Source organism: Megascapheus bottae, chromosome 11 (assembly GCF_031878675.1).
Source record: "Megascapheus bottae isolate mThoBot1 chromosome 11, mThoBot2.hap1, whole genome shotgun sequence".
Lineage (NCBI taxonomy): Eukaryota > Metazoa > Chordata > Mammalia > Rodentia > Geomyidae > Megascapheus > Megascapheus bottae.
Window position 1 is genome coordinate 923,750 of NC_143519.1, and position 18,909 is coordinate 942,658.

Genomic DNA, 18,909 nt, shown 5'->3' on the forward strand with positions numbered 1-18,909 from the left:
TAAAACCAGCCTTTTCAGTGTCTTGTAAGTGTGCTAAGCTCTGTGGTGACTGAACAAGGCACATGTTCTAGTCTTCAGAATGAATGAGCAGACCCACCTCTGTGGGTGCTAGGGACCACGCCTCTGAGAGCTGCGCCTCCAGCCTCATTGTCAGATGCTGTGTATCCAGGATGACTCCTGATTCCACATCCAGTTTGTATTGGGGGGGATGTTTATAGAGGCAATCATTGTCTTGTAGTTCCGATCATTGAATAATCTCCTTGGAATGCCCTTAGCAGCCGTTCGTCTGTCTTTCTCTTCTGGGTCTGCGTAACATATGAAGTCTCTAGCACACTTGAGTCAAATGTGTCCCAGCTCATTTCTTTGCATTTTGTGTTGGTTTTCTGTTCAGTGCTTTTCCCATTTTAGGCCCTTCCCTTCTGTGGACCAATCACCCCCTTTCCCTCTGTGGTTATTATTCTGTCACGTTCCTCAACATTTCTCTTTGGCTCGTCCTGGGACTTGAACCTGAGACCTGGGCCCTGTCCTGGAGTCTCTTTGTGCTCTACCACTTGAGCCTCTGCTCCACCTCTGGTCTGAGTGAACGACTCTGTAAGTCTCACAGACTTTTCTGCCTGGGCTGGCTTTGAACCTGAACTCTCAGATCCCAGCCTCCTGAGTAGCTCGGATTATAAGTCTGAGCCGCCAGCACCTGGCTAACTTTCACACTTTGTCGTCATTTCCTGTGTGACAGAAGAGAGCGGAATGTGCCAGGGGCCCTTTCACAGCCTCCTGCCTCTTCCCTGCTTCCGGTCACACTTTTGTGCCAGCTGCTCAGGACCCCGTGAGAACTGGCAGCACTTACCCCAAGGTCAGCCACACCACGAGGACCAGGACCAGTGGAGGAATGTGGCACTGTCAAGTGACTCAGAGGAGATCCAGACTGGGATACGAGGGACCGCGTGTGAACCGCAGAGCAGGCAGGCAACAACATGGGACCAGAAGAAAGGGGACCGAGTCTGTGTGTATGCTCTGTTTATTATCATTCTCTGGAGGCCTGACCAGCGATGTCTCTGCAGGCCAGGGCAAGGGAGGTGGCTGCTTCCCCGGAAAACAGGGTGGGAGAAAAGAGCTGCAGTGGCCTTGGTGGCAGCCCGAGGGACAGGGAGGGAATGTAAAGTGGCAGGCATTGAGCAGCACGAGTGGTGAATACGCCCTTTACACCAGCTCTATGTACACACGAGCGCAAATCTGTACACATGTAAACCGTCAGCCCAGCCAGGCACAGGGCCCCCCACCCCCGGAAGACGGAAGGAGCTTGGCGCTGTGTGCCCGTGGACTGCCGTCCGGCCCGACCCCGGCATAAGCCCTGCTCATCTGTGACACAGTGGTTCCCAAAAGCGTTGCCAAAACTGCATCCTTACGTTTTCTTTAAAAATAATAAAAAATACCCTAATTCCATGAAGATCTTTAAAAACAAACTTTGTTGTAGAAAAGAAGGATAATGTTTTAAATTATAGCTGAAAGTTTCAGGTGGAACGACACCTCTGCAGGCATGCGGATGTCCCTGGAGGCAACTGCTGTGGACCTGGGGATGCCATGTCAGTGGCCACGGGGTGCCACGGCCGCCCACGTGACCCACGGGGCACTCCGGACTGCACAGGCCTCAGCACACCTCCACATCGCCCAGCGGTACAAACAGCATGCTTCGATGTGAACCCCAGTAACCAAAAATAGTTTTATATCAAATACAGTATCAAATTGTCATTGCATGTAAACACAGTGATTCTTGGTAAAGATCTGAGGCCAAAGTACCACAAAAATGGCCATGGATTAATTCCCGCTTAAAAAAAAATCAAAAATGTATAAAAGACAGGAGTCCCCGACCCTTCGTCCTGTGGATGCCAAACCCGAGACCAGAGGCGGCCAGGGGCCCAGGCAGCCCCTCCTCTGTCCACACCCAAGTCCTGATGGGTCTCCGCCAGCTGGAGCCGTGGGTCCCGGCGTGGCGCCCAGGCACCCCGTGCTCAAGGGCTGGCTGGGTCCTCCGGTTTGGACCCTCCCCAGATTCCGCAAACCCAAGCAACAGAGAACCCCAATGTCCACATGCAGGCCCACCGAGGGGTGGCGGAGGCGCCTGGAGGCTGCATTAGACGGGGAGGCCGGGGAAGGGAGCAGGGCGGCCCTGGCTGCAGCTGGACGGCTCCACTATGCTGGGCGGTCAGGGAAAGGCTCGGGGCCGCCCTCGCTGCAGCTGGACGAGTTGCTCAGCACAGCTGACCCTGGGCTGGGCTCTGTGGGAAACCAGGAAGAGCTCTGTGGTCCTCTCCCAGCACCCAGCTCACCCCTGTCCTGAAACGGCAGCGAGGGCGGGACGCTCACCTGAGCTGCTCAGACACTGGGCTGAGCTGGACTTGCCCAGGAGAGCAGACAGGCTGCTGGCCGGCACCCAGCCTTCCCCGCTGCGGGTCAGGTCCCGGACATACCTGAAAGGGTGGGCCAGGCTCAGTGACCACGCCATCCCTGGAGTAGGGTGAGGATGAGGGGCGAGCTGAGGTGGGGGGGCAGAGCAGGCAGGGCGAGGCGGGGGCGCGTGGGGGCGCGAGGCCAGATGTATGAGGCAGGGGTGGGGGAGCGGGCAGGGGTGAGGCAGGCAGGAGGCCAGGTGTAGCAGGTGAGGGGCAGGCAGGCCAGGTGTAGCAGGGGTGCTGTCTCACCAGAGCCCCTCGGCGCCCTCCTCCACCACCTCTACCACGTCTCCGCTTCTCATGGTGAGGGTGTCTGGGCCCCCCTCCTCACTGTCCACCACGACCATGTATCTACCAGGGACCTGAGGGACGCAGGCAGACCTGGCTGAGATGCAGTTTGAGGCCCTTTCCACCCTCGGGGCCAGCAGGCACAGGACAGCGCGCTGCCCACCGCCCACCCCACGTAGCTCCAGCCAGCGAGCGGTCCAGCCGTGAGGGCGGGGGGCCTAGCTCTGGGGGCGCCCACATGGGCAGTTCCGCTCACCCACACTTCCTGAGTGCCCACACTCTCTGTACCTGCCCACCCTCCCCTCTGCGGCCCTGTGGCACATGGTAGAGCAGGTAAGTGGAGGCAGGGCTGGGGGGGAGGGAGGACAGGATGAGCCCTTGCTTCTCACTGGAGCTGTCTTGGACCTGCACCAGGCCCTGTGGCCCCTGGGTGGCAAGGCTGACCCCCCCCACACCCAGTCCTCGCAGCCCCCTCTGCTCCTGGGCTGCCAGGCAGACCTGGCTCCCGCTGTCCTACGGAGCAGCTGCCTGACCACGTCCCCTGGGCCTGGCAGCTGGTGCTCAAGCAGGCCGGGCTGAGCTGTGAGCCGGCTGACCTGGCCCTGCTGTGTGCCACATGTCCTCTTACTCCACGGTGGGAGGCAGGGTGGTGGCTATGTGAGCCACACCACAGACTGAGCCTCCAGGGCTGTTCTGGGGCCAGCACAGTTTCCCAGAGACAGACGGGCCTGGTGCTGTGTCTGGGGTGAAAGCCAGGACACCCCTAAGGCAAGGGCTTCACCAGGCCAGGCTCTAGTGCAGGGGTGAGTGCCACAGGGCCTTGATGTGGACACAAGGTGACACAGTGTGAGGACTCCTTACAGGAGTCGGGGGAGGCAGATGTCACGTCGCAAGTCCTCGCGGGCGGCCACAGGGGGTGGCGAGGACACGGGGGTGGCCGTGCGCTCCCACGGGAGGACACACTCACCAGCTTTGGGGGCCCTGTGCCGCCGTCTTCCTCCGCGTCAGAAGAGTTGATGGGCTCCTCGGCACTGGACCAGCCGCCCTCATCCTCGGGGCCCTCCAGGGAGTGGGACGCTTTGCTCCAGCCTAAGAGACACATTTCCAGTGAGGGCACCCGACAATGCCCGAGCTGCTGCTCTCGCGGGGACGGCGCTTTGTCCACCACGCTGCAGCCCTGCGCTCCCACGTGCTCCCACTGCACCGAGGTGAGAAAGAGGCTGAGAGCCTGAGCGGCCTCGGCGGCGGGGTCCCCGAGGGATCCCTGCTGACACTAACAGACGATGCCAACACCTTGCAGGCACATTGGGTGAACAGTGTCTGTGAGCTATGAACGGGCCGCCATTCTTGCCCGGCTCCTGAGGGCCAGGCGGGGAGAACAGAGCTCTGCTGGGCTGTCTGCAGAGCCAGGGTGCGGCCAGTGCAGCCGGGCCCTGCACCGCTGCCTGGCCGCGACAGCTGGCAGCGCAGCGGAGCTCCCATGTGGGGAGAGGGAGGGGAAGGCAGTGGCCAGCAGGGGTCAGCAGGGCCCGGGCTCAAGGGCGCCATCTCCGCCAGCACTCAGGGCCGAAGATGGCCCAGGCTGGCAACAGAGCACTTCTCCTGCGTGGCTCTGGGACGCCATCTCTGACGCCCAGGAAAGTGGGCTGGGGAGGAGCTGGGGGCTGGGGCTGCCTCGGGTCCCAGCGGCCTAGGAAGGCCGGGCAGATGCCCTGCATCTCCAGTGGGGCGAGCAGGGCAGCGAGCCGGGCAGACGGCCGGGCCCTCACCCCAGCGGTGGGCTGGCCCCCAGGGCAGGGGCTGACGCAGCTTTACAACTGTTAGGAAAATTCAGGAACTCCACAGGCAGAACTAGCTCCCTGCACCAAAAGCAGAGCACAGGGTGGGCGGTGAGACGAGAGGACAGTGCGGCCCACGCCCTCGGGAGGGGACCTCTTTCCTGTGCAAAGGCCAGGCGTGTCTCCGGGAACAGAGAGGAGGGGAGCTTTCTGTGCAGACCTCTGGTCCCGGTGCCTTTCCCCTGTCCCCCCGGTGCCAGCACGGCCCACGGCCACAGCAGCACGCTACCTCGTAAACCAAAGGGAGTCGGGTCGCTCTTTACTTGATGCCGCTTGGCTTTTTTGTCAGGACTGGTTGGAGAAGCTGCAGGAGGAGGAAGAGGCAAAAATACAACAGGACAGAGCGTGCATGAGGAACGGCAGAGCGAGGCAGAGAAGGCAAGGGAAGTGAGCGTGAGCCGCAGGGGCGGGGAGAGGCCCGAGGGCAGGTGGGCTCGGTAGACATGGCACGGGTGGACATGACACAGGCCACCGGTCATTATCTCAGGGGCTGCCTCAAGGATCTCGCGGTTCTGAAAGAACGTCACCGCCAGGCACCAGGCGCTGCTGCCTGTGGCTACGCAGGGAGCTGAGATCGGAAGTCAGCCGGGCAAGAAAGTCCATGGACACCATCTCCAAAGAGCCAGCAGACAGCCAGAAGTGGAGCTGGGGCTCTAGCGGCCAAGCACCCATTTTGAGTGAAAAAGCTAAAACATAAGGAACTTGTATGCTCAGACATAATTTTTTTAAAAAAGTATAAAGTAAGTTGTAGAAAACCCTGTTCTGAGCAGGCCCTGACCAGGCCGCCGGGGGACGGCGGTTTCCTCCAAGCTCATGAAGCTCTGCAGCAGCCACAGTCGAAGCAGAGCGGTGGAGGGTGCAGAGGAACAGACGGCGTCTAGCCAGACAAGCGGGGGAGAACTCCTGACAGGCTACTCCAAGAGGCACCCCTAAAAGATAACTTCAGGCATCGGACCAGCGTGGAGATGAGGTGTCATTCAGCAAGCATGGTGTGTGCGTGGGGCCCTGAACTGGTCCCCAGTGGGGTCATGGCACAAGGCACAGGGTGGGGTGGAGGGGGCACGGGTACCCGTCTTTACCTTTCTGACCTTTCAGGTTAGCAAAGCCCTGCAGCGTGAAGCGCTTTACGGAAAGCGCTGAGCTCTCAGAGGTGGAGCTAGAGACCATGTCGTCTAGGAGGGAGGAGACAGAAGGTGGAGAATGTGTGGTCTGGGGTGTGGGGGGGAAGTAGGCAGAGGTGGCCATGTCTAGGAGAGGGGGTAGAGGCAGAGACTACCGCATCTAGGAGAGGGGGGACAGAGGAAGAGACCGCCATGTCTAGGAGAGCGGGGACGGAGGAAGAGACAGCTGTGTCTAGGAGAGGGGGGACGGAGGAAGAGACAGCTGTGTCTAGGAGAGGGGGGACGGAGGAAGAGACAGCTGTGTCTAGGAGAGGGGGGACGGAGGAAGAGACAGCTGTGTCTAGGAGAGGGGGGGCAGAGGAAGAGATAGCTGCCTAGGAGAGCGAAGGACAGAGGAAGAGACCAACACTCGCCTTGCGGGGGCCCTGCTGGCAAGGTTTACTCGCCTCGGTGGCCCGCGCTACGGGCCAAGCAGCCCTGCCTGGCCGGTCACCCACCTCTGCCCTTCTCGGGGGCCCTGGCCGGCGGCGAGCTCAAGTAACCCTCCAGGCTCAGCGCATCCGTCTTCCTGTCCTCCGGCCTCCGGGTGCTTCCTCTGCAGGGACTGAGGGCATCGGGTGCCAGTAAGGGAAGGACGGCTGGGTTAGTTCCTCCCTGTTCTCCAACCCCGAGGCTCGGGCAGCCAGGCTTGCCCGCCGTGGATGGCCCCGAGGCTGCCCACTGCACTGCCCACGTGGATGGCCCCGAGGCCGCCCACCACACTGCCCACGTGGATGGCCCCGAGGCCGCCCACCACACTGCCCATGTGGATGGCCCCGAGGCCGCCCACCGCACTGCCCATGTGGATGGCCCTGCCCACGTGGATGGCCCCGAGGCTGCCCATCGCCCTGCCTGCTTTGACCTGCCCCAAGGCAGCTGTGGCCCTTCGCAGACTTAGGAGCACGGCCAGTCACATGAAAAGAAAGCCCTGTCCCCACCTGGAGTCAGGCTCCTGCACTCAGGCCAGCACCCATCCCACATGCACTCATTAGCAGTGTCAGGCCCCCTGCAGCGCCTCTGGCCTGTGCCCACCACAACAGGGGGAGATCGACCCGTGGGAGACCAGGACCAGCGCTAGCAGACAGAGCACCAGAGATGGTCTCCTTGAGTCCAGATGACATTATGGGTCCCTGGGCGAACTCACCCCCAACACAGGAGGCCGGAGAGGAGACTCAAGGGCACACGCACAAGTCCTGCTTTGTTTTGTTTTGGAAATAAGGACTTTCTGCATAGCCTGGCTGGCCTTGAACTTGTATTCTCCTGCTTAGCCCCCTTGGGTGCATGTGCCACCAAGCCAGTCTAGAAGCCCTGCTTCAGCGAGCCCCGCTTTCTCGAGCCCAGGCATGCCCTGGCGCTTACCTGGTACTGGGTGGTGCTGGCAGAGGCAGGCTGTGGGACTGCTCCAGGGCCCTATGCTGGCTCGCTTCTGTGGGAGGGGACAAGTTCGGTTGAGTGTGCTGAAGATGCTCTGAGCATAAAGAACAACTGTAAAGCCAGGACAGCCTCACCTCTGCAGGCCTGCAGCTGGCTGGTTAGCACTTTCCGGATTTCACTCACCCACGCTGCTTTAATTTCAGGAGTTGGTGCCTGATCCCCAAAGAAAGCTGGGCGTTAGTACAGGATTAGAACCCAGGCCCCTGTGAACCTGATTGCCTCAGTCTTGACATGCCAGGGCAACTGGATGAGCCATCACATCAGGTATGTGGAAGGCAGAGTGCCAGACCTCGGCGTGTCCCCTTGCTGTGGGGACACAGCACACAGACCACCCAAAAGGGGTCTAAGAACAATCACAAGTCTGAAACCCACAGGTGAACGGCGGGGCCATTTAGCCAGGCATCACCTGTGCCCAAGGACTTGTAGTTTGTCTTAAAAAGAGGCCCATGGCTTGCCTGAGTGTGGCTGCAGATGGGCAGCGGGGCTGAGGGAGCCACGCCTGGCGCCCGGGGAACCAGCTGGGGCCCAGGGCCAGGGCAGGGCCTCGCCCTCACTTCTGCTCTGTTGGGCTGCCGGCCTGGGTTGTGTGGATGGAGACCAAGTCTACATATTCCTTAGGATCCCAGAGCAACTAGAAGGTCCTGCCCAGGCGTGGCCCCGCCCCTCGAAGCCCCGCCCCTCCCAAGCCCCGCCCCCAAGCCAGTGCAGTCCAGTCCCCTCACAGAGCTCGCCTGGCCTTGCTTTGTGAAAGGGTGCTGTCTGCAGCCCACCCCTCAGCGTCACCCTCCCCTCCAGGGAGCGGGTCAGCACAGCGGCAGTTGTTGGAGCGAATCCCCAGTACCTCTGTCTGATCTTGCTCCCTGCCTCTACTTGGGACCAGCTCCTGCCTCTGGGTTCTCAATGAAGCCTCAGCCACGCAGGCTGGGCCAGGTAGCTGTGGACACCTGGCCTGAGGGGGGCCCGCACCCACCTGGATGATATAGACCTCCTCTCGAGCGTTGTACCAGATCTCAAACTTCCTGGCATCGCCTTTCACGTTCTCAGTGATGCCAACAGCCGTCATCTGGCAAGGGCAGGACCAGACAGGTGTCAGCGTCTCACTCAGGGACGATGAATCTTGGGGAGTGGGGGCTAAGGACGGCAGGGCCCCTCCACGCCCGTGCGCACGGAGGTGGGCCGGGTGTCCTGTGCCCCGTGGCATGTGACCAAGGTCTGCGGCAGCAGGGACTGGCCACAGATGTCCCTGTGGGCTGGTGGGCAGAGCACTCACGTTCAGGGACTGCTTGTAGCTGTAGGACGGGGCCTTCTCGTAGCCCTCGCCGCTCTCCTCCCTCTTCTTGCAGAAGAGCACGGCTTTCTCGTGCAGGAACAGGTGCCTCTGCATGGGCTTGAACCGGGCAAGCTCCTTGACCTTGGTGTGGCCCTTCTTGTGGTCAGTCCACACGCTGAAGGAGCCCTGCATGAGCAGCCTGCCCAGGTCGCTGAGGTTCCCCTGCAAGGCCCGGGCACTCAGCTCACTGGTGGGCGGGGGGGCAGGGCCCGCCGGGCTGCTGGGCCCCCAGCGCCCTCAGCCCCCCCCCCCCGGGCTGCTCGGCCCCCAGCGCCTCAGCCCCCCCCCCCGGGCTGCTCGGCCCCCAGCGCCCTCAGCCCCCCCTCCCCGGGCTGCTCGGCCCCCAGCGCCCTCAGCCCCCCCCCCCGGGCTGCTCGGCCCCCAGCGCCCTCAGCCCCCCCCCCCGGGCTGCTCGGCCCCCAGCGCCCTCCGCCCCCCCCCCCGGGCTGCTCGGCCCCCAGCGCCCTCCGCCCCCCCCCGGGCTGCTCGGCCCCCAGCGCCCTCAGCCCCCCCTCCCCGGGCTGCTGGGCCCCCAGCGCCCTCGCCGGTGGCGGCATGCGCACATCGTAGCCCGTGATGGCGATGAGGTGCATGGAGTCGTTCACGGCCTTGAGGATGCCCAGGATGGAGTCGAGCGCCTCCTGCAGGTCCTCAGCTCCCTCGCAGTTCTTGCTGTACTTCAGCATCTCCTAGGCAGGCGCACGGGAAAGGAGAGGACGCGGTCACACATGGAGAGCTCCAGCCACGCCGCCCTCGGGAAGGGCCCCGGGGTCCCCACGCTCGCTCGCTCGCTCAGCTGCTCTCCGGGTAGCCGCCTGCTGGGGTGCCCAGCAAGGGAAGGCCCTGGCCGCTGCCAGAGACACAGCCACAATGACGTCCTGCCATGCCCACAAACTCCCATGTGTTCTTCTAGCTTGTACTTCCTGCTCTCTGTTCCCCAGGGGCTGTGGGCTGGCGGGTGGGCAGGGCCCAGGTTGGTCAGCACAGAACCCTGGAGCGGGGTGAGCATGGACCCGGGGACAAGAAATCCATTTAGCCGCTCATTTCCAGGTCTCTACACGCCACCGAGCCTGCACTGGGGCCCTCGATGAGCCAGGCAGAGTGGAGGAGAGGAAGGCCTGGAGCCCCCGGGCGGCGTGAGAGCAGCTGCAGGGCCCCCTCGGCCAGGGCTGCGGGCGGCCCACCTTGAGCAGCAGCTGGTACTTGGTTATCCGCTGCACAGGCTTCAGCAGGTACGAGTCCAGGCTCAGCTTGTGGTCCAGCTTCCTCTGGCACTCCTGGAACCACCAAGCACTGGGGTCAGGCCAGGCGCTGGCTTCTGAGAAGGGGGGAAGGCAGGGCAGGGCCTACCTGGAAGAAGGGGCAGTCCGAGCACTGTCTCCACAGGCTCTCGGAGCGCGGCTTGTTCTGACAGTACTTCTCGTAGATCTGGAAGTCTTCCATCTGCAGCCAGGAGGAAGCGGTGGTACAGAGGGCTGCATGGGCTCACCATGACACCTCTCTGGTCACAGAGTCGGGGGGGGCAGCGTGTTCCCAGGACAGGGCCTGGAGCCTGGGGCGGGGGCGGAACGTGGCCTGGACCTGGGCTCCACTGTTTTCAGTGGAGAGCTCCTGGTCCCTACTGACCATCATGGAGCACAGGCCCCGTGGCGATGGGCTCTGGGTTCTGACACAGCCTGTTCTTTAATAGCATGCATCTGTCTGCCTGTCCATGTCAATCAATCACAGCATCTATCCTTCAATGGCATGCTGTCTTCATTAGCCTTGTTTGGTTATTTAGGTATTATTCTAGGGCCTTCTCAGACAGTTTAGAAATGATACAAGTAATTCTATGATGTGTGCCCGAGCCCCGTGTGGACTAGAACTGTCTGTGGCTCGCGGTGCTCGGCTTGAGGGGCTGCAGGACCGCGCCCGGGGCCGAGCTCCCGCTAGAGCCATCGTGGTTTTAGGGTTCAGGTGACTCGGGTACCAGTAGCCATAGAACACAGAGGTTCTGGGGCACAGACAGCTTTGGGGTGGAGACAGATGGCCACAGAGGGCAGTTGGGAGACACAGGTGGTGAGGGGTGTAGAGAGTATGGGAGCAGATGGAAAGTGAGGTGTAGGACACAGATGGCTCCAGCGCAGGGACAGCTCATGTGGCGATTCAGATGCTCACCCTGTCTGGCTTCAGCAAGAATGTCAGGCTGGGACCCTTTAGTGTTCCTTTCCTCCCCTGACGCAGGGCCTTCTGGCCTGCCCTGACTCCCCGAGTCCTCCCTGACTCCCTGAGTCCTCCCTGACTCCCCAAGGCCTCCTCTGACTCCCCAAGTCCTCCCAGACTCCCCAAGTCCTCCCCTGATTCCTCCCAGACTCCCCGAGTTCTCCCAGACTCCCTGATTCCTCCCTGACTTCCCAAGGCCTCCCCTGACTCCTTGAGTCCTGCCAGACTTCCCGAGTCCTCCCCTGACTCCCTGAGTCCTCCCTGATTCCCCAAGGCCTCCCCTGACTCCCCAAATCCTCCCCCGACTCTCCGAGTCCTCCCTGACTTCCCGAGTCCTCCCATGACTCCTCCCAGACTCCCCGAGTCCTCCCGATTCCTCCCTGACTTCCCGAGTCCTCCCTGACTCCCTGAGTCCTCCCCTGATTCCTCCCCAACTCCCCAAGCCCTCCCTGACTCCAGAGTCCTCCCTGACTCCTCCCAGACTCCCCAAGTCCTCCCTGACTCCTCGAGTCCTCCCCTGACTCCTCCCAGACTCCCCGAGTCCTCCCTGACTCCCAAGTCTTCCCGACTCCTCCCAGACTCCCTGAGTCCTCCCTGACTCCTGAGTCCTCCTCTGACTTCTCCCAGACTCCCCGAGTCCTCCCATGACCCTCCCATGACTCCTCCCAGACTCCCCGAGTCCTCCCATGACCCTCCCATGACTCCTCCCAGACTCCCCGAGTCCTCCCTGACTCCCTAGTCCTCCCCTGCTCTTCCCAGACTCCCCGAGTCTTCCCCTGACTCCTCCCAGACTCCCCAAATCCTCCCTGACTCCTGAGTCCTCCCCTGACTCCTCCCTGACTTCCCATGTGATCACCCCATCTACTCTAAGCAGAGGGGCGGCTGTGCTGCACAGGAGCCTCGGGTCGTAGAGCTCAGGCCGGGCAGTGGTCCCTGCCTCGGTTTCCCTCCGTTTTCTGCCTGCTCAAGGTCGGCAGTGTTGGCCACGTCCCCTTCCCGCCCCACAGCCCTGCACTCAGCCCGGGTGGCAGCCCTGAGGGGGGGGCGGCGGGCCTGTCCAGGTTTGGCCTGTCCAGGAGCCTGGCACAACAAAGCCGCTCCCTGTGGCTGATGGAACGGCACCGCTGACCAGGCCTGGGTGCCCGGAACAGCGCCGAGGCCTCTGAGGGCCAGGCTGAGCCAGGACAAACACGGCTCCCCCCGATTTATCTCTCCTGCCAGCCGGCGGCATCAGCCTTCCCGTCTCGTGGAGCTGCTCCCCTCTCCCACCGCAGCTCCCATCCCAGGGGACCTGCTGCTGGAAGAACACCAGCCCCTGGCCCCCGCCACCAGAGTGCGGCCAGGGTCGCCCGGGAAAGCCCCGCGGCCTCCCTACCCTGCAGCCAGCCCACGGCTTCAGCATCCCCAGAGCTGTGTCTCTGGGTGCTCTCTGTAAAAGCTAGCCATGCGTCTTCAGAAGTCTCTTCTGCCCCTCCGGGTGCCTGGGGAGGTGTGGGGGGGACTGCGGTCCTGCTGGGAGTCCCCGGGAGGGGGGAATGGGCCCAGCGAGGCCCTGCAGACGTGGAAGCACGTACCCGCTCCAGGAAGCACCGCCCCACCAGCTCCGGGCAGTCCATGCAGCTCTCCAGCTCCCGAAGGAAGACCCTAGGCACAAGGCCCAGTCAAGACCCCGCGGCGTGGACCTGCGCCCGGCCGGCCCTGTGCTCCTCCCCTGCTCCTCACACGGCGCCCATACAGAGGGCGTCCACACAGAGTGGGGGCACAGACACGCGCATCCTGTGGGGACGGGCAGGAGGCAGACACCCGGCCCGCGTTCATGGCCCGGGAAGTCCTGCCGTCCACACGGCTGTGCGGCGTTCTGGACATGAGCACAGCCTCCAGAGCAGGGCGGTGGCTTGGGAAGTGTGGCTCCCGCAGTGGGTGATGGGTGAGGAGGGGCAGGGGAGGGCAGCGTCCAGGCCCATCCCTACAGCGGTGCTGTGGATGGGTCTCAGAGGCTGGGCTTCTCATCACAGGGGGCAAGCGCCGCTGTCCTCCAGACCCCACCTGCCCTCGAGGGCCCCCGAGCTCCTGGACCTGGGGACAAGCACCCTGCACCAGAGACAGAGTCCCTCTCGGAACTCCACCTGCCTAGGAGAGGAAGTGACGCCCACAGGGCCAGCGGGACCCCTGCTTCCTGCACCACAAGCCTCCAGCAGTGGCTCTCTACAACCCACGTTGGACCCAGCCAGGCCATCTGTGGACAGTGTGTGTGGAGGACAGGCCATCTGTGGACAGTGTGTGTGGAGGACAGGCCATCTGTGGACAGCGTGTGTGGAGGACAGGCCATCTGTGACAGCGTGTGTGGAGGACAGGCCATCCGTGGACAGCAGTGTGTGGAGAACAGGCCATCTGTGGACAGTGTGTGTGGAGGACAGGCCATCTGTGGACAGCATGTGTGGAGGACAGGCCATCCGTGGACAGCAGTGTGTGGAGAACAGGCCATCCGTGGACAGCGTGTGTGGAGGACAGGCCATCTGTGGACAGCTGTGTGTGGAGGACAGGCCATCTGTGGACAGCGTGTGTGGAGGACAGGCCATCTGTGGACAGCGTGTGTGGAGGACAGGCCATCTGTGACAGCGTGTGTGGAGGACAGGCCATCTGTGGACAGCGTGTGTGGAGGACAGGCCATCTGTGAACAGCGTGTGTGGAGGACAGGCCATCTGTGACAGCGTGTGTGGAGGACAGGCCATCTGTGGACAGCGTGTGTGGAGGACAGGCCATCTGTGACAGCGTGTGTGGAGGACAGGCCATCTTTGGACAGCGTGTGTGGAGGACAGGCCATCTGTGACAGCGTGTGTGGAGGACAGGCCATCTGTGACAGCGTGTGTGGAGGACAGGCCATCTGTGGACAGCGTGTGTGGAGGACAGGTCATCTGTGGACAGCGTGTGTGGAGGACAGGTCATCTGTGGACAGCTGTGTGGAGGACAGGCCATCTGTGGACAGCGTGTGTGGAGGACAGGCCATCTGTGGACAGCGTGTGTGGAGGACAGGCCATCTGTGACAGCGTGTGTGGAGGACAGGCCATCTGTGGACAGCTGTGTGGAGGACAGGCCATCTGTGGACAGCGTGTGTGGAGGACAGGCCATCTGTGGACAGTGTGTGTGGAGGACAGGCCATCCGTGGACAGCGTGTGTGGAGGACAGGCCATCCGTGGACAGCAGTGTGTGGAGAACAGGCCATCTGTGGACAGCGTGTGTGGAGGACAGGCCATCTGTGGACAGCGTGTGGAGGACAGGCCATCTGTGGACAGCGTGTGTGGAGGACAGGCCATCTGTGGACATTGTGTGTGGAGGACAGGCCATCTGTGGACAGTGTGTGGAGGACAGGTCATCTGTGGACAGTGTGTGGAGGACAGGCCATCTGTGGACAGCTGTGTGGAGGACAGGCCATCTGTGGACAGTGTGTGGAGGACAGGCCATCTGTGGACAGTGTGTGGAGGACAGGCCATCTGTGGACAGTGTGTGGAGGACAGGTCATCTGTGGACAGTGTGTGGAGGACAGGCCATCTGTGGACAGTGTGTGGAGGACAGGCCATCTGTGGACAGTGTGTGGAGGACAGGCCATCTGTGGACAGTGTGTGTGGAGGACAGGTCATCTGTGGACAGCATGTGTGGAGGACAGGTCATCTGTGGACAGTGTGTGTGGAGGACAGGTCATCTGTGGACAGCATGTGTGGAGGACAGGTCATCTGTGGACAGTGTGTGGAGGACAGGCCATCTGTGGACAGTGTGTGGAGGACAGGCCATCTGTGGACAGTGTGTGTGGAGGACAGGTCATCTGTGGACAGTGTGTGGAGGACAGGCCATCTGTGGACAGTGTGTGGAGGACAGGCTATCTGTGGACAGTGTGTGTGGAGGACAGGTCATCTGTGGACAGTGTGTGGAGGACAAGCCATCTGTGGACAGTGTGTGGAGGACAGGCCATCTGTGGACAGCGTGTGTGGAGGACAGGCCATCTGTGGACAGTGTGTGTGGAGGACAGGCCATCTGTGGACAGTGTGTGGAGGACAGGTCATCTGTGGACAGTGTGTGGAGGACAGGCCATCTGTGGACAGCTGTGTGGAGGACAGGCCATCTGTGGACAGTGTGTGGAGGACAGGTCATCTGTGGACAGTGTGTGGAGGACAGGCCATCTGTGGACAGCTGTGTGGAGGACAGGCCATCTGTGGACAGTGTGTGGAGGACAGGTCATCTGTGGACAGTGTGTGGAGGACAGGCCATCTGTGGACAGCTGTGTGGAGGACAGGCCATCTGTGGACAGTGTGTGGAGGACAGGCCATCTGTGGACAGTGTGTGGAGGACAGGCCATCTGTGGACAGTGTGTGTGGAGGACAGGTCATCTGTGGACAGCATGTGTGGAGGACAGGTCATCTGTGGACAGTGTGTGTGGAGGACAGGTCATCTGTGGACAGCATGTGTGGAGGACAGGTCATCTGTGGACAGTGTGTGGAGGACAGGCCATCTGTGGACAGTGTGTGGAGGACAGGCCATCTGTGGACAGTGTGTGTGGAGGACAGGTCATCTGTGGACAGTGTGGAGGACAGGCCATCTGTGGACAGTGTGTGGAGGACAGGCCATCTGTGGACAGTGTGTGTGGAGGACAGGTCATCTGTGGACAGTGTGTGGAGGACAAGCCATCTGTGGACAGTGTGTGGAGGACAGGCCATCTGTGGACAGCGTGTGTGGAGGACAGGCCATCTGTGGACAGCGTGTGTGGAGGACAGGCCATCTGTGGACAGTGTGTGGAGGACAGGCCATCTGTGGACAGTGTGTGGAGGACAGGCCATCTGTGGACAGCTGTGTGGAGGACAGGCCATCTGTGGACAGTGTGTGGAGGACAGGTCATCTGTGGACAGTGTGTGGAGGACAGGCCATCTGTGGACAGTGTGTGGAGGACAGGTCATCTGTGGACAGTGTGTGGAGGACAGGCCATCTGTGGACAGTGTGTGGAGGACAGGCCATCTGTGGACAGTGTGTGGAGGACAGGTCATCTGTGGACAGTGTGTGTGGAGGACAGGTCATCTGTGGACAGCAGTGTGTGGAGAACAGGCCATCCGTGGACAGTGTGTGTGGAGGACAGGCCATCTGTGGACAGCTGTGTGGAGAACAGGCCATCTGTGGACAGTGTGTGGAGGACAGGCCATCTGTGGACAGCAGTGTGTGGAGAACAGGCCATCCGTGGACAGTGTGTGTGGAGGACAGGCCATCTGTGGACAGCTGTGTGGAGAACAGGCCATCTGTGGACAGTGTGTGGAGGACAGGCCATCTGTGGACAGTGTGTGGAGGACAGGCCATCTGTGGACAGCGTGTGTGGAGGACAGGCCATCTGTGGACAGTGTGTGGAGGACAGGCCATCTGTGGACAGCTGTGTGTGGAGGATAGGTCATCTGTGGACAGCGTGTGTGGAGGACAGGTCATCTGTGGACAGTGTGTGGAGGACAGGTCATCTGTGGACAGTGTGTGGAGGACAGGCCATCCGTGGACAGCAGTGTGTGGAGAACAGGCCATCTGTGGACAGTGTGTGGAGGACAGGTCATCTGTGGACAGTGTGTGTGGAGGACAGGCCATCCGTGGACAGCAGTGTGTGGAGAACAGGCCATCTGTGGACAGCGTGTGTGGAGGACAGGCCATCTGTGGACAGTGTGTGTGGAGGACAGGCCATCTGTGGACAGTGTGTGGAGGACAGGCCATCTGTGGACAGTGTGTGGAGGACAGGTCATCTGTGGACAGTGTGTGTGGAGGACAGGCCATCCGTGGACAGCAGTGTGTGGAGAACAGGCCATCTGTGGACAGTGTGTGGAGGACAGGTCATCTGTGGACAGTGTGTGTGGAGGACAGGCCATCCGTGGACAGCAGTGTGTGGAGGACAGGCCATCTGTGGACAGCGTGTGTGGAGGACAGGCCATCTGTGGACAGCTGTGTGTGGAGGATAGGTCATCTGTGGACAGCTGTGTGTGGAGGATAGGTCATCTGTGGACAGCGTGTGTGGAGGACAGGTCATCTGTGGACAGTGTGTGGAGGACAGGCCATTTGTGGACAGCGTGTGTGGAGGACAGGCCATCTGTGGACAGTGTGTGGAGGACAGGCCATCTGTGGACAGCGTGTGTGGAGGACAGGCCATCTGTGGACAGCGTGTGTGGAGGACAGGCCATCTGTAGACAGTGTGTGGAGGACAGGGCATCTGTGGACAGTGTGTGGAGGACAGGCCATCTGTGGACAGTGTGTGGAGGACAGGCCATCTGTGGACAGTGTGTGGAGGACAGGCCATCTGTGGACAGCTGTGTGTGGAGGATAGGTCATCTGTGGACAGCGTGTGTGGAGGACAGGTCATCTGTGGACAGTGTGTGGAGGACAGGTCATCTGTGGACAGCGTGTGTGGAGGACAGGTCATCTGTGGACAGTGTGTGGAGGACAGGTCATCTGTGGACAGCGTGTGTGGAGGACAGGCCATCTGTGGCCAGTATGTGGAGGACAAGCCATCTGTGGACAGTGTGTGGAGGACAGGCCATCTGTGGACAGTGTGTGGAGGACAGGCCATCTGTGGACAGCTGTGTGTGGAGGATAGGTCATCTGTGGACAGCGTGTGTGGAGGACAGGTCATCTGTGGACAGTGTGTGGAGGACAGGTCATCTGTGGACAGCAGTGTGTGGAGGACAGGCCATCCGTGGACAGCAGTGTGTGGAGAACAGGCCATCTGTGGACAGTGTGTGGAGGACAGGTCATCTGTGGACAGTGTGTGTGGAGGACAGGCCATCCGTGGACAGCAGTGTGTGGAGAACAGGCCATCTGTGGACAGCGTGTGTGGAGGACAGGCCATCTGTGGACAGTGTGTGTGGAGGACAGGCCATCTGTGGACAGTGTGTGGAGGACAGGCCATCTGTGGACAGTGTGTGGAGGACAGGCCATCTGTGGACAGCGTGTGTGGAGGACAGGCCATCTGTGGACAGTGTGTGTGGAGGACAGGCCATCTGTGGACAGTGTGTGGAGGACAGGTCATCTGTGGACAGTGTGTGGAGGACAGGTCATCTGTGGACAGTGTGTGTGGAGGACAGGCCATCTGTGGACAGCGTGTGTGGAGGACAGGCCATCTGTGGACAGTGTGTGGAGGACAGGCCATCTGTGGACAGCGTGTGTGGAGGACAGGTCATCTGTGGACAGCGTGTGTGGAGGACAGGTCATCTGTGGACAGTGTGTGTGGAGGACAGGCCATCTGTGGACAGTGTGTGGAGGACAGGTCATCTGTGGACAGTGTGTGTGGAGGACAGGCCATCTGTGGACAGTGTGTGGAGGACAGGCCATCTGTGGACAGCTGTGTGTGGAGGACAGGTCATCTGTGGACAGCGTGTGTGGAGGACAGGTCATCTGTGGACAGTGTGTGTGGAGGACAGGCCATCTGTGGACAGTGTGTGGAGGACAGGTCATCTGTGGACAGTGTGTGTGGAGGACAGGCCATCTGTGGACAGTGTGTGGAGGACAGGCCATCTGTGGACAGCGTGTGTGGAGGACAGGCCATCTGTGGACAGCGTGTGTGGAGGACAGGTCATCTGTGGACAGTGTGTGGAGGACAGGCCATCTGTGGACAGCGTGTGTGGAGGACAGGTCATCTGTGGACAGTGTGTGGAGGACAGGCCATCTGTGGACAGCTGTGTGTGGAGGACAGGCCATCTGTGGACAGTGTGTGGAGGACAGGCCATCTGTGACAGCGTGTGTGGAGGACAGGCCATCTGTGGACAGCGTGTGTGGAGGACAGGCCATCTGTGGACAGTGTGTGGAGGACAGGCCATCTGTGGACAGTGTGTGGAGGACAGGCCATCCGTGGCAGTGTGTGTGGAGGACAGGTCATCTGTGGACATTGTCTGTGGAGGACAGGCCATCTGTGGACAGCGTGTGTGGAGGACAGGCCATCTGTGGACAGCGTGTGTGGAGGACAGGCCATCTGTGGACAGTGTGTGTGGAGGACAGGTCATCTGTGGACAGCGTGTGTGGAGGACAGGCCATCTGTGGACAGTGTGTGGAGGAAAGTTCATCTGTGGACAGCTGTGGGGAGGACAGGCCATCTGTGGACAGTGTGTGGAGGACAAGCCATCTGTGGACAGCGTGTGTGGAGGACAGGCCATCTGTGGACAGTGTGTGGAGGACAGGCCATCTGTGGACAGTGTGTGGAGGAC

The 18,909-nt window shown here is 61.3% G+C and overlaps 1 protein-coding gene across 5 annotated transcripts in view; it reads right to left on the bottom strand.

Moving 5' to 3' along the window:
* Positions 1 to 1,693: 1,693 nt before the first annotated feature.
* The window catches only part of Mcf2l (MCF.2 cell line derived transforming sequence like), a 147,709-nt gene continuing 130,493 nt past the window's right edge, over positions 1,694 to 18,909 (bottom strand). For 3 of the 5 annotated variants that reach the window (XM_090341863.1, XM_090341864.1, XM_090341859.1), the window contains exons 18-32: positions 12,274 to 12,343; positions 9,848 to 9,940; positions 9,682 to 9,774; positions 9,061 to 9,186; positions 8,438 to 8,659; positions 8,138 to 8,230; positions 7,242 to 7,320; positions 7,093 to 7,159; positions 6,192 to 6,298; positions 5,653 to 5,745; positions 4,803 to 4,877; positions 3,703 to 3,824; positions 2,697 to 2,809; positions 2,362 to 2,465; positions 1,694 to 2,273 (exon numbers count right to left, since the gene is read on the bottom strand). In XM_090341863.1, coding sequence (XP_090197989.1) covers positions 2,188 to 2,273; positions 2,362 to 2,465; positions 2,697 to 2,809; positions 3,703 to 3,824; positions 4,803 to 4,877; positions 5,653 to 5,745; positions 6,192 to 6,298; positions 7,093 to 7,159; positions 7,242 to 7,320; positions 8,138 to 8,230; positions 8,438 to 8,659; positions 9,061 to 9,186; positions 9,682 to 9,774; positions 9,848 to 9,940; positions 12,274 to 12,343 — 1,543 coding nt within the window. In that variant the 3' untranslated portion in view covers positions 1,694 to 2,187. Of the gene's footprint in view, positions 2,274 to 2,361; positions 2,466 to 2,692; positions 2,810 to 3,702; positions 3,825 to 4,802; positions 4,878 to 5,652; positions 5,746 to 6,191; positions 6,299 to 7,092; positions 7,160 to 7,241; positions 7,321 to 8,137; positions 8,231 to 8,437; positions 8,660 to 9,060; positions 9,187 to 9,681; positions 9,775 to 9,847; positions 9,941 to 12,273; positions 12,344 to 18,909 lie in introns of those variants that run through there. The other 2 variants (XM_090341860.1, XM_090341861.1) reach the window with 2 other exon arrangements.